Source organism: Oncorhynchus mykiss, chromosome 17 (assembly GCF_013265735.2).
Source record: "Oncorhynchus mykiss isolate Arlee chromosome 17, USDA_OmykA_1.1, whole genome shotgun sequence".
In the NCBI taxonomy this organism is placed as follows: Eukaryota; Metazoa; Chordata; class Actinopteri; order Salmoniformes; family Salmonidae; genus Oncorhynchus; species Oncorhynchus mykiss.
In genome coordinates this window covers 11281153-11294865 of record NC_048581.1, presented here as the reverse complement: position 1 = coordinate 11294865, position 13713 = coordinate 11281153, and the positions used below count along the sequence as shown (strand labels likewise).

Sequence of the window (13713 nt, the reverse complement as noted above, 5' to 3'; positions counted from 1 at the left end):
TATTTCATGCGCCAATTCATGTTGTTACTCCTATGACCGGAGAAAGTGAAATATTCCTCCATATTAAAAAAGACCCAGGTCACTAATAACGCGAGATTATCAGAGTACTTTGCTATTGTCATTCATTGCAGCTGCAGTGCTGGTTGAGTGAACGGACAGGAGAAGGCATAGAAAAGTGTGGAACAAAGTGACAGTGCTGAATAACAACTTAAACATTAATTTACTCATAAAAACAGCAACTATTTGCTGTATTCCTTGGGTCTCTCTCTAGTGATGGTTTTAAAAGTTTTGCTATTTCACGGTACCCGCTTTGCTGTTTATTCAATGCTTATTTTTTTTTTACAGTCTACGGCTCGAGAAAGCTGTTCAGACACGTGATATGAGATATCTGATTGGCCAGCGGTAGACCTATGGGTGCACTTGATTTGCTCTCTGGGCCTTCCGGGTGGGCGGAGTTTTACCGTCAGACACATGAAATGGTTCAACATGGGAAAACTTTGCCTTCCCGGTTCTAGTTCCTCATTAATTATAATTCCTAATTCTATGGTTATAACTATCTCATGGATGGTAAATCGTGGCATCCATAGCTTTGTAAAGTGGTTACACTGCTCCAGACCCATCCGTTTTTCAAATCACAGGTTGCCCCTTTCAGCACGTGGAACAGCCAGAAGACTCATTCATACAGGTTATGAGAAAAGAGGTTATGATGTTTTTACTAGGGGATAAAGAATCCCATTTACACTACACAATAGCCATAATAACACCTAGTTTGGACACACACACACACCTATTCAGACACGCACACACACACACACACACACACACACACACACACACACACACACACACACAGGTAAAGGGAAATATCCAGGCTATGAGATTATACGAGTGGAAATCTAACAGCAGAAAAACAAGTAGCTGTTGTTTTATGGAAACTCAGAAAGTCCCAGCAGCCTCTGTTGTGTTGAAAGGCTTTCACCGGCCCTGCAAGTAGACACACACTCTCACAAAGGACACACACACGCACCCTAATTCATGGAACAATGGTGCACTGATTGCGGTTGAAAAAATATCCTACGACTCTTTTGTCAGTGTCATTACGCCTATTCATCATCATAAACAACAACGTAATCGTCACCTTCATCATCATCATCACCATCATCATAATTACCATCATCATCATTACCGTCATCATCATCACCACCATCATCATCCTCATCCTCATTATCATCATTACATCATCATCATCCTCATCCTCATCATCATCATCATCATGCTGAATATATAGAACAGGGCTCTATAGTATGGAGTTACAGATGTATGTGTGTGAAAAAATCTGACTCATAGACGGAATGTAAAGAGGATTTAGCAACCAGAAACGACCCAGTCTACTGCAGACAGTGAGTTGTGTAGGCTAGGTAGTACAGTACAACCCTCTGGTTGATCACGACTCTGCTGCAGTCAATACTGCTCTGCCTTTCTGTCTGACGCACACACACACAAGCACACACACTCACACACACACACACTCACACACACACACACACACACACACACACACACACACACACACACACACACACACACTCTCTCTCTCTCTCTTTCTCCAAAATTCACTCTCTCTCTCTTTCTCTCGCTCTCTATTTCTGTCTGTAGGACTCATGAAACGTGTTATGCAATAAAGTCAATGAAGTCAAGTCCCTGACTCAATGTCCTCTTACTCCCACTCTCTCCTCTTCCGCCCCTCAAGGAGACGCACACTATAATACATGATCAAAAATGTTTTTTTTATTCATTTCAAAAATATATATTTCACATTAGATTGAGACCCACAATTGCACAACTTCTGCACATTTGGTAGGCTATTAGTAGTGTTCAAGTCCCTGGTGCAAATACTATTCACAGTCATATCTACATTTAGCAGAATGAATTTGTGGAAATCCAACATGATTGTTTTTCCTCGCTCCACATACCCTTATAAACCAGTCCAGTCTGTCTTTGGCTCCTTCACTGAATCTGACACTTCTCCAGCGGCTTGCCCGGATTCCGTGCGGAGTTGGGGCCGAGGACTTGACGGAGATCAGTGCTGAAACTCGGCCGTCGAGCGAGCGGATACAGCGCCCCACACGGAGCCTTACAACCGGTCGCCTGGCTCCCTCTCCCGGCCGCTCTGCCCTCTTTCAGCGCCTGGTACGACCGAATCGAAACTTTGCGGTGCTGCGACGGACTAGTTTCCGTTGGCAACCCGCCCCGTTTAGCCAGAGCCTCGAATACCTCCTCCAGATTAGTGCGGTCTTTGGCGGAGGTCTCGAAGTAGGCGCAGTCCTCACCGAGGGATCGGAGCACCTCTGCCCGGGAAAGTACTCTCTCCGCTGGGGACAAGTCCACCTTGTTAGCGCAGACTACCGTGGGGACCCGTGCGCTCTGGCCCGGCCTGGTGGGCTTGAGGAGCTTGGTTTTGGCCGCGAGGATCTCAGTGCGCAGGGCACACACCTCCTCGAACGAGCTCCGGTCGTCCAGGGTGAAGACCAGAAGGAATATGTCACCTATACAGAACACAGGATGAGACCGAAATATTATAGCCTATATTTTAATTATAGCCTACATTGTCATATTCTCATTAGCAATTTGAACTGAAGTTCCTTCTGGGATAAAGTTTATATTATATTATGTTTTATTCTATTCTATATGCTATTCTATCATAACTTATACGTCCATATACACATATTTATATTCTCTCTCATCGTTTATAAAGCAATCATGTCCACTTTTACGCACACCACATCTACGCGGAGAGAGAGGCTTATTCATTTGTATGCATTTACATCTTTAACACGGCGATAACAACAACCGTTGAGGCACCTCCAGCACGCTCCAACATAGAGAGCATGATAAGGACTCCCGTTATTGCCTACATTCCCGTTACGCACCGGTTAGTATGGAGAGCCTGCGTTTCGCCGGGAAGCTCCTCTCTCCGGAGGCGTCCAGTACGTCGATCTGATACGTCTCCCCGCGGATGTGGAACATTTTCCGGAGGAAATCCTCGGAGGTGGGCTGGTACTCCTCCACGAAGCCGTCCCAGAGGTACCGTCGCAAGATTGAAGTCTTGCCCACCCGGGGCGCACCCAGAACCACGATACGCCTGCAGTTCTGCGGCTTGGTGGAGCTCAGCGGGTCCTGCGGAGAGTCCTGGGCGAGCCTTGGGTCGTCCTCACCGAACCGAATCTGCCCCTGGAGAACCAGAGCAGATAGCTGGTCCAGTGGCGACCTCTTGCAAGAGTGGCCATCGGAGGGAGGTGGAAGCCAGCTACCTGTGCTTTGGGACCGCACCACCCTCCCCTTCTTTTCCTGGTGCTTCCACTGAGACGTGACCATTTTAAGGAAACCCATGCTGGCTTTGAGCCCCGGTGAGTTCAGGTGCTGGGTTACGTTTTTGTATGCCAGCAGGACCTTGGAGGAGCCGGGGCTCAGGGCTCTGGTCCCGGGGAACTGAGAAGGTTCAGCCCGCTGATGGGCGACGGGAATGTTGGTTGTGGTGGTCGGTGAGCAAGTTGATGGGTTACCTTTTACCTCCATAATGTTGTCTCACTTAAGTGGCATGTGAAATGTAGCCTATACTAGCCTGTAGGGCAGTATGGATGCCTGTGAGGTTTGGAAACTACATGTGGTCCTCGTGACACCTGTGTGTTTGCGCACATCTAGTCTGGGTGGTACAGAAACAGATGTCTTTTGGTGTTGTTTTTATACCCATGCACGCGCCTGGCTCGTTCGCGTCACACGGCATGGGTCATCTGCTCGTCTCTCCCAACAGCTAGTTGCCAGAACTGCTGATTGACAGAAGCGGAGAGATTGTTATGTTCTCCGGGAGGACACCGAGTGTTCGACGATTATGGAACAATGGAAGCGGCCAGTTCTACTGCAATGTGCACCGCCAAGACAGGCACTCTGGGGGTTTTGCGCACGGTGGTTGGATAAATTGAGGCTATAGGAGAGTGATGATCTGGTGTTTTGAATTCAATATCAACATAGCCGTACGTAATTGTTTACCAACTGCTGGCACACGGTGACACATCTGGCCATTTAGCCTTCTTGTATGAGCTGAAATAAGCCTTACAAGCCTATTCACTATTGGCGAGATCAATGACATTTTCTTTCCTTTTCATTACATTTTGTGATTAAATACTCCAACAAATAAAGGCCTAATGTATTGAGGAACAAAACATGAGAGCATCGTCAACATATATATATATATATATATACGAGGATCACCAAAGTGCCATAGTTGCAATTTTATACAAATAGTATGTGTTACTTTGTGCTGCCTACCGCCTACTGCCTACTGCCTAACAGCAGCCAAGCGTCCGTTGCCATGGGTACCGTGAGGCAGCGGGGAGAAAGAGACACGAATGACAAGGCCAGATGCTAGCTATCAAAAGTTTACTCAACGAAGAAGTTGCTTTTGTATACATTGTATAAATGTCACTTTTTAGGGACAATTGTAACTTTCTTGTCTCCCTGCGTGACAACAATTTACTTTAGCTAAAACAACTTGCTCAGCTGCCGAATTGACTAACTAGCTAGGCTACAACTAACTAACGTTACCTTAGCTAGCCTAAGCATTGACATGGCAAGTCTAGGCAAATCCACTGGCAAAACTCCCAAAAAGGAGGCGAGACCTCGGACCCCGCCAGGTATGTAAGAATATAGCTAGCTAACATAGCTGTTATACTATTAGCTAGCTAACTAAACACACACACACACTTAACATTATGCTCCTGACCCCTCCCGCTCTTCCTCTCTCTGTTTGTTAACGTTAGTCCATACGTGTGTGTGTGGGGGGGGGGGGGGGGGGGGGGGGGGGGGGTATGGGTGAGAAGAATGTAGCAGGCCGGGTAGATAGTCATGAACGAGAATTTGTTCTCAGTCAACTTACCTGGTAAAATAAGTGTGAAATAAAATTTAAATAAAAGAGAGGGAGAAAGAAGAGAGATAGGAACAAGACCCCCAAGGACACAGTGAAATCTAATTTCCTGTCTTTACTCTGTAAAAGAGACATTCTCGAGGCATAGGTGTGTATTTGTTTACGTGGGGCTCTGTCGTTGTGTGTGTGTGTTTATTTTTGTGTGAACGCTGGAGTGTGTGTGTACATAATGAGGATACAGTCACAAAAGCTAGTGCATGTGGAGCCTCAGTGTCCCCGTTGCCTTCCATTGTGTGCCAAGGACACCCACTATGAAGGATGAGACTCCTGCAGTTTTTTCTTTTATCCTTCTGTGGCCTTCCCTCACTCTCCGCAAGGTGCTACCCTCCTCTGAAAACCACACAGAATGTACTGAGTCTCAGAACAGGTGGCAGGGAGAGGGGGGGAGAGGAGGGGAGAGGGGGGGGGGAGAGGAGGGGAGAGGGGGGTTAGAAAAGGATAAACAATCAAAAGGTAGAGAAGCAAAAGTTGTGTGGTGGTCATGGTAACCAGGGACAGACTCAAAAGATGAGCGGTGGGTTGTGTGGGGTTCATGGTAACCAGGGACAGACTCAGGAGATGAGCGGTGGGTTGTGTGCTGGTCATGGTAACCAGGGACAGACTCAAAAGATGAGCGGTGGGTTGTGTGGGGTTCATGGTAACCAGGGACAGACTCAAAAGATGAGCGGTGGGTTGTGTGGTGGTCATGGTAACCAGGGACAGACTCAAAAGATGAGCGGTGGGTTGTGTGGTGGTCATGGTAACCAGGGACAGACTCAAAAGATGAGCGGTGGGTTGTGTGGTGGTCATGGTAACCAGGGACAGACTCAAAAGATGAGCAGTGGGTTGTGTGGTGGTCATGGTAACCATGGACAGACTCAAAAGATGAGCGGTGGGTTGTGTGATGGTCATGATAACCAGGGACAGACTCAAAAGATGAGCTGTGGGTTGTGTGCTGGTCATGGTAACCAGGGACAGACTCAAAAGATGAGCTGTGGGTTGTGTGGTGGTCATGGTAACCAGGGACAGACTCAAAAGATGAGCTGTGGGTTGTGTGGTGGTCATGGTAACCAGGGACAGACTCTGTTGCAGTTGGAGCGCTGAAGATGAACAGAATTGCATAACTATGTGTGTGTGTGTGTGTGTGTGTGTGTGTGTGTGTATGAATATTCTGCTCCACTCTTTCTCTCAAGGTCAGGAGGTCAGTGAGTGATGTAACAATAGCTTTGCTAGCAGCAAATCACGGTCTACATTTCAGATGTAGCCTGGTCTATGGGTTAGTGTTTGTAAAGTCAGATGCTGTTGGTTCAGTAGTTCAGATGTAGCCTGGTCTATGAGTAGGTGATTGTTAAGTCTGATGCTGTTGGTTCAGTAGTTCAGATGTAGCCTGGTCTATGAGTAGGTGATTGTTAAGTCTGATGCTGTTGGTTCAGTAGTTCAGATGTAGCCTGGTCTATGAGTAGGTGATTGTTAAGTCTGATCCTGTTGGTTCAGTAGTTCAGATGTAGCCTGGTCTATGAGTAGGTGATTGTTAAGTCTGATGCTGTTGGTTCAGTAGTTCAGATGTAGCCTGGTCTATGGGTTAGTGTTTGTAAAGTCAGATGCTGTTGGTTCAGTAGTTCAGATGTAGCCTGGTCTATGAGTAGGTGATTGTTAAGTCTGATGCTGTTGGTTCAGTAGTTCAGATGTAGCCTGGTCTATGAGTAGGTGATTGTTAAGCCTGATGCTGTTGGTTCAGTAGTTCAGATGCAGCCTGGTCTATGAGTAGGTGATTGTTAAGTCTGATGCTGTTGGTTCAGTAGTTCAGATGTAGCCTGGTCTATGAGTAGGTGATTGTTAAGCTTGATGCTGTTGGTTCAGTAGTTCAGATGTAGCCTGGTCTATGAGTAGGTGATTGTTAAGTCTGATGCTGTTGGTTCAGTAGTTCAGATGCAGCCTGGTCTATGAGTAGGTGATTGTTAAGTCTGATGCTGTTGGTTCAATAGTTCAGATGTAGCCTGGTCTATGAGTAGGTGATTGTTAAGTCTGATGCTGTTGGTTCAGTAGTTCAGATGCAGCCTGGTCTATGAGTAGGTGATTGTTAAGCCTGATGCTGTTGGTTCAGTAGTTCAGATGTAGCCTGGTCTATGAGTAGGTGATTGTTAAGTCTGATGCTGTTGGTTCAGTAGTTCAGATGTAGCCTGGTCTATGAGTAGGTGATTGTTAAGTCTGATGCTGTTGGTTCAATAGTTCAGATGTAGCGTGGTCAATGAGTAGGTGATTGTTAAGTCAGATGCTGTTGGTTCAGTAGTTCAGATGTAGCCTGGTCTATGAGTAGGTGATTGTTAAGCTTGATGCTGTTGGTTCAGTAGTTCAGATGTAGCCTGGTCTATGAGTAGGTGATTGTTAAGTCTGATGCTGTTGGTTCAGTAGTTCAGATGTAGCCTGGTCTATGAGTAGGTGATTGTTAAGTCTGATGCTGTTGGTTCAATAGTTCAGATGTAGCCTGGTCTATGAGTAGGTGATTGTTAAGCCTGATGCTGTTGGTTCAGTAGTTCAGATGTAGCCTGGTCTATGAGTAGGTGATTGTTAAGCCTGATGCTGTTGGTTCAGTAGTTCAGATGTAGCCTGGTCTATGAGTAGGTGATTGTTAAGTCAGATGCTGTTGGTTCAGTAGTTCAGATGTAGCCTGGTCTATGAGTAGGTGATTGTTAAGTCAGATGCTGTTGGTTCAGTAGTTCAGATGTAGCCTGGTCTATGAGTAGGTGATTGTTAAGCTTGATGCTGTTGGTTCAGTAGTTGGCTGTGTGTGTCATCCCGGGAGACTTGGTTTTCCCCATGTGACTGCAAGCCAAAAACAAATACACTCAGAAATGGGGAAGCTGGGTTTATTATTCAGAATTTGAACAGGTGCCATGTTGGCCCCATATGCTTGGAATGAAACAGTTGGTTCTCTCCTGTCCTCATCCTGTCCTCTCGTCTCCAGAGAAGAAACGTCTGAAAGTGTCAGAGGATTTCTCCTCGTGTCTGAGTGAAGAGCAGCCTCAGAGCCCCACTCTTAAAGGAGAGGACATCCAGGCCTTGGCCATCAGACCTGAGGACCTGGAGAAGGTGTGTGTGTGCATGTGTACATAATGTTTGTGTGTGCGTATGTGTGTATGTGTGTGTGTATGTTTGTGTGTGTGGGTGTGTGTGGGTGTGTGTGTACGTAAGGTGTGTGTGTATGTTTGTGTGTGTGGGTGTGTGTGGGTGTGTGTACGTAAGGTGTGTGTGTATGTTTGTGTGTGTGTGTGTATGTTTGTGTGTGTGGGTGTGTGTGGGTGTGTGTGTACGTAAGGTGTGTGTATGTTTGTGTGTGTGGGTGTGTGTGGGTGTGTGTGTACGTAAGGTGTGTGTGTATGTTTGTGTGTGTGGGTGTGTGTGGGTGTGTGTGTACGTAAGGTGTGTGTGTATGTTTGTGTGTGTGGGTGTGTGTGGGTGTGTGTGTACGTAAGGTGTGTGTGTATGTTTGTGTGTGTGGGTGTGTGTGGGTGTGTGTGTACGTAAGGTGTGTGTATGCATACATAATAGTAAGGGGATACGTAGTCAGTTGCACAACTGAATGCATTCAACCAAAATGTGTTTTCCTCATTCAACCCTCTGAATCAGAGAGGTGCCGGGGGAGCAGTTCATGGTGGAGATTAGCTGGGCAGATTTATCCACCTTTCCGGCTCGGGGTTTCGAAGTAGCAACTTTATAGTGACTGTCCCAACCCTCTAACTGCTAGGCTACCTGCCATCCTTTTGTGTGTGTGTGTGTGTGTTTGTGTTTGTGTGTACGTCCATAGTTGCGGGTGCCCCAGCCTCCTAAAGAACCCCAGAAACCTGCAGCTGTGACCCGCGTGCTGGTGCGTAAGACCCGCCCACCTGATGACATCAGAAAGGGGGTGAGGGTAGCGGTGGCCCGCCCCCTGGCCCAGGACACCACCACACAGCCACTGGACTACACAGGTGAGCTGGCTACACTGCCCCTTCTGGCCAGAGGTGTGAAGTACAGGTGGGGTGTATCACGGTTGTGGTCACCCTTCCAGGTCCTAGAGAGCTACTGGGGTGTGTGGGATTCTCAAGCCCGTGATTAGTTCTATCAGGTGTGTGGGATTCTCAAGCCCGTGATTAGTTCTATCAGGTGTGTGGGATTCTCAAGCCTGTGATTAGTTCTATCAGGTGTGTTTTAGAGCTGGGCTGGTGCAAAAGCCTGCAACACACCTATAGCCATCCAGGACCAGTTGTCTGTGACCAGTGGTGTAGACATCCAGGACCAGGTGTCTGTGACCAGTGGTGTAGACAAACAGGACCAGGTGTCTGTGACCAGTGGTGTAGACAAACAGGACCAGGTGTCTGTGACCAGCCGTGTAGACATCCAGGACCAGGTGTCTGTGACCAGTGGTGTAGACAAACAGGACCAGGTGTCTGTGACCAGCCGTGTAGCCATCCAGGACCAGGTGTCTGTGACCAGCCGTGTAGACATCCAGGATAAGGTGTCTGTGACCAGCCGTGTAGACAAACAGGACCAGGTGTCTGTGACCAGCCGTGTAGACAAACAGGACCAGGTGTCTGTGACCAGCCGTGTAGACATCCAGGACCAGGTGTCTGTGACCAGTGGTGTAGACATCCAGGACCAGGTGTCTGTGACCAGTGGTGTAGACAAACAGGACCAGGTGTCTGTGACCAGTGGTGTAGACATCCAGGACCAGGTGTCTGTGACCAGCCGTGTAGACCTCTAGGACCAGGTGTCTGTGACCAGTGGTGTAGACAAACAGGACCAGGTGTCTGTGACCAGCCGTGTAGACATCCAGGACCAGGTGTCTGTGACCAGCCGTGTAGACATCCAGGACCAGGTGTCTGTGACCAGCCGTGTAAACATCCAGGACCAGGTGTCTGTGACCAGCCGTGTAGACATCCAGGACCAGGTGTCTGTGACCAGCCGTGTAGACATCCAGGACCAGGTGTCTGTGACCAGCCGTGTAGACATCCAGGACCAGGTGTCTGTGACCAGCCGTGTAGACATCCAGGACCAGGTGTCTGTGACCAGTGGTGTAGACATCCAGGACCAGGTGTCTGTGACCAGTGGTGTAGACATCCAGGATCAGGTGTCTGTGACCAGTGGTGTAGACAAACAGGACCAGGTGTCTGTGACCAGTGGTGTAGACAAACAGGACCAGGTGTCTGTGACCAGTGGTGTAGACAAACAGGACCAGGTGTCTGTGACCAGTGGTGTAGACAAACAGGACCAGGTGTCTGTGACCAGTGTTGTAGACAAACAGGACCAGGTGTCTGTGACCAGCCGTGTAGACATCCAGGACCAGGTGTCTGTGACCAGCCGTGTAGACATCCAGGACCAGGTGTCTGTGACCAGTGGTGTAGACAAACAGGACCAGGTGTCTGTGACCAGCCGTGTAGACATCCAGGACCAGGTGTCTGTGATCAGCCGTGTAGACAAACAGGACCAGGTGTCTGTGACCAGTGGTGTAGACATCCAGGACCAGGTGTCTGTGATCAGCCGTGTAGACATCCAGGTATTCCCTAACTAGGGTACGCGCAATGCCGTCGGGGCTACAGCAAATAAAAATAGTAAAAAATTAAACAAAATCTTCACATTTTCAAACAATACTTTTATATTTTCCAACGGGGCTATACATTTGGGTGAGGTTTTTTTCTCTCCTGAGTAGCCTCGTTACACTGCCCCCCCAAAAATGTAACCATCTAATGTTCAGAGAAAAAACAACACAATGTTGGTAGCCGAGTCAAATAATTAACATCCAATCACATTATTAACTGTTACTCTCTCGCGGGAATTCCACTAATGGTCCGTATGTAGCCAAACGTAGCTGCTGCTCATGTTGGTGTTTGTACTCATGGTGCAAAAGCCATGACAGGGAGACATAGTGGAGTGGTAACGCAGGTGTAATCAGTTGCTCCCGATGCCACTTGGGGACACTGCAGCATCCACCAAGAGGCTCTTGCTGCCAAGGGAATGCCTGACAGCTTGAAAGACGTTTTGGACACTGCAATGAAAATGGTTAACTTTGTTAAAGCAAGGCCCCTGAACTCTTGTGTATTTTCTGCATTATGCAATAGTATGGGCAGCGACCATGTAACGCTTCTACAACATACAGAGGTGCGCTGGTTATCAAGGGGCAAAGTATTGACACTTATTTTTGAATTGAGAGACGAGCTTAAAGTCTTCATTTACTGACCCTAATTTTCACTAGTCTGACCGCTTGCATGATGATGAGTTTCTCACACGACTGGCCTATCTGGGTGATGTTTTTTCTCACCTGAATGATTAGGATTACAGGGACTCTCCGCAACTATGTTCAATGTGCGGGACAAAATTAAGGCTATGATTAAGAAGTTGGAGCTCTTCTCTGTCTGCATTAACAAGGACAACACACAGGACTTCCCATCATTGTGTGATTTTTGTGTGTGCCAAATGTAATACAACGAAGCACCTGAGTGAGTTGGGTGCGCGATTATGCAGGTACTTTCCCGAAACGGACGACACAAACAACTGGATTCGTTATCCCTTTCATGCCCTGCATCCAGTCAATCAATCAATATAATTTATTTATATAGCCCTTCTTACATCAGCTGATATCTCAAAGTGCTGTACAGAAACCCAGCCTAAAACCCCAAACAGCAAGCAATGCAGGTGTAGAAACACGGTGGCTAGGAAAAACTCCCTAGAAAGGCCAAAACCTAGGAAGAAACCTAGAGAGGAACCAGGCTTTGAGGGGTGGCCAGTCCTCTTCCGGCTGTGCCGGGTGGAGATTATAACAGAACATGGCCAAGATGTTGAAATGTTCATAAGTTACCAGCATGGTAAAACTATACTTACCGATATCTGAACAAAAGAGCCTCATGGAAATTGCAACAAGCGGTCCTGTGAAAAGTGAATTGAATCAGAAGCCACTGCCAGATTTCTGGATTGGGCAGCGCTCAGAGTGTCCTGCCTTGGAAAATTGTACTGTTAAGACACTGATGCCCTTTGCAACCACGTACCTATGTGAGAGTGGATTCCCGGCCCTCGGTAGCATGAAAACTAAATACAGGAATAGACTGTGTGTGGAAAATGATTTAAGACTAAGATTTAAGACTCTCCAATACAACCCAACATCGCAGAGTTATGTGCATCCTTTCAAGCACACCCTTCCCATTAACCTGTGGTGAGATATTCACAATTTTCGATTAACAAATAAGGTTTTATATGTAAGATGGTTAAATAAAGAGCAAAATCATTGATTATTATTATATTATTATTTGTGCCCTGATCATATAAGAGCTCTTTGTCACTTCCCACGAGCCGAGTTGTGACGAAAACTCAAACGCCAATTCTTATGTTTAATAAATGTATTGTATAGCGTGTGTGTGGCAGGCTTACAATGATGGCAAAAAAACAACATTTGAGAGTGTGCTGACCCTGGTGCTACAGCTGGAGGTTGAGTGTTTGAAGGGGTACGGGACTATGAAACGGTTGGGAACCACTGGTGAAGACAAACAAGGAAAGGGGCTCAGAAAAGAATGTCTAAAATCCACTTCACCTTTATATTCATATTCATGTACAGTTCATCTGTTTTGACTGTTCTTTAGTCACCTAGACTGTTATCATTCATCCTCATGCTGTATAGAACTATTGGTGCTGTCCGTTGTTATGTTGTGTGCTCTTCAGTGGAGGCTGCTGAGGGGAGGACGGCTCATAATAATGGCTGGGAGGGAGTCACTAGACTGGTATCAAACATATAAAAGATGTGGTTGATGCCATTCCATTGACCCCATTCCAGCCATTATTATGAGCCGTCCTCCCCTCAGCAGCCTCCACTGGTGCTCTTCTATGTTGTATATCTACTCTCCTGCCTACATAATGGCCCCCGTGGGATGAATCAAGTATTTAGAATTTGAATAGTGTTTAGTTAATGGAGAGGTGATGTTGTAGTGTGGTTTTGTCAGGACCGGGGGGACCTCGCTTCGATGCCCAGGGGATGGTCCTCCCCCACAGCATTCTGGGTAGTCTGGAGGACTTCAGGACAGAGATGCAGGCCAGGGGAGAGACTGAGGTGAGAGAAGATACCATGTTTGAAAATACCTTCTAACAAAAATAATGGTTTTGGTTATAATGCTCTTCAGTCAGTGTTACAATGACAATGTTTCTCTATCTCTCTGATGGGGTCTGACTCTAAACCTAAAATATTGTTCATTATCAGGTATCCTATTGAGATATGGAGTTACCAGAGTCTGATTTCTACACCATAAGTTAATGGTTATCTGTATGGCTTTGTTATGGAAGGTTTGGGAATCGCTTCCTTTTAGGTGGTTGTAGAATTTAACAGCTCTTTTCTGGATTTTGATAATTAGTGGGTATCGGCCTAATTCTGCTCTGTATGCATTATCTGGTATTCTACGTTGTACACGGAGGATATTTTTGCAGAATTCTGCATGCAGAGTCTCAATTTGGTGTTTGTCCCATTTTGTGAAGTCTTGGTTGGTGAGCGGACCCCAGACCTCACAACCATAAAGTACAATGGGCTCTATGACTGATTCAAGTATTTTTAGCCAGATCCTAATTGGTATGTTGAAATTTATGTTCCTTTTGATGGCATAGAATGCCCTTCTTGCCTTGTCTCTCAGATCGTTCACAGCTTTGTGGAAGTTACCTGTGGCGCTGATGTTTAGGCCAAGGTATGTATAGTTTTTTGTGTGCTCTAGGGCAACAGTGTCTAGATGGAATTTGTATTTGTG

At 46.8% G+C, this 13713-nt stretch overlaps 2 protein-coding genes across 5 annotated transcripts in view; one reads left to right on the top strand and one right to left on the bottom strand.

The window, feature by feature from the left end:
- Window positions 1-1774: 1774 nt before the first annotated feature.
- LOC118940268 (GTP-binding protein Rhes-like) lies at window positions 1775-3687 on the bottom strand. Its single transcript, XM_036948942.1, has 2 exons — window positions 2931-3687; window positions 1775-2546 (listed from the first exon to the last, which is right to left on the bottom strand). Exons 1-2 carry the CDS (start codon window positions 3574-3576, stop codon window positions 2008-2010), a joined length of 1185 nt encoding a protein of 394 aa, XP_036804837.1. The 5' UTR covers window positions 3577-3687; the 3' UTR covers window positions 1775-2007.
- Window positions 3304-13713, top strand: part of LOC118940267 (MYCBP-associated protein-like) — a 52875-nt gene continuing 42465 nt past the window's right edge. For 2 of the 4 annotated variants that reach the window (XM_036948940.1, XM_036948938.1), the window contains exons 1-4: window positions 3640-4691; window positions 7926-8050; window positions 8766-8928; window positions 12925-13031. In XM_036948940.1, coding sequence (XP_036804835.1) covers window positions 4625-4691; window positions 7926-8050; window positions 8766-8928; window positions 12925-13031 — 462 coding nt within the window. In that variant the 5' untranslated portion in view covers window positions 3640-4624. Of the gene's footprint in view, window positions 3408-3639; window positions 4692-7925; window positions 8051-8765; window positions 8929-12924; window positions 13032-13713 lie in introns of those variants that run through there. The other 2 variants (XM_036948939.1, XM_036948941.1) reach the window with 2 other exon arrangements.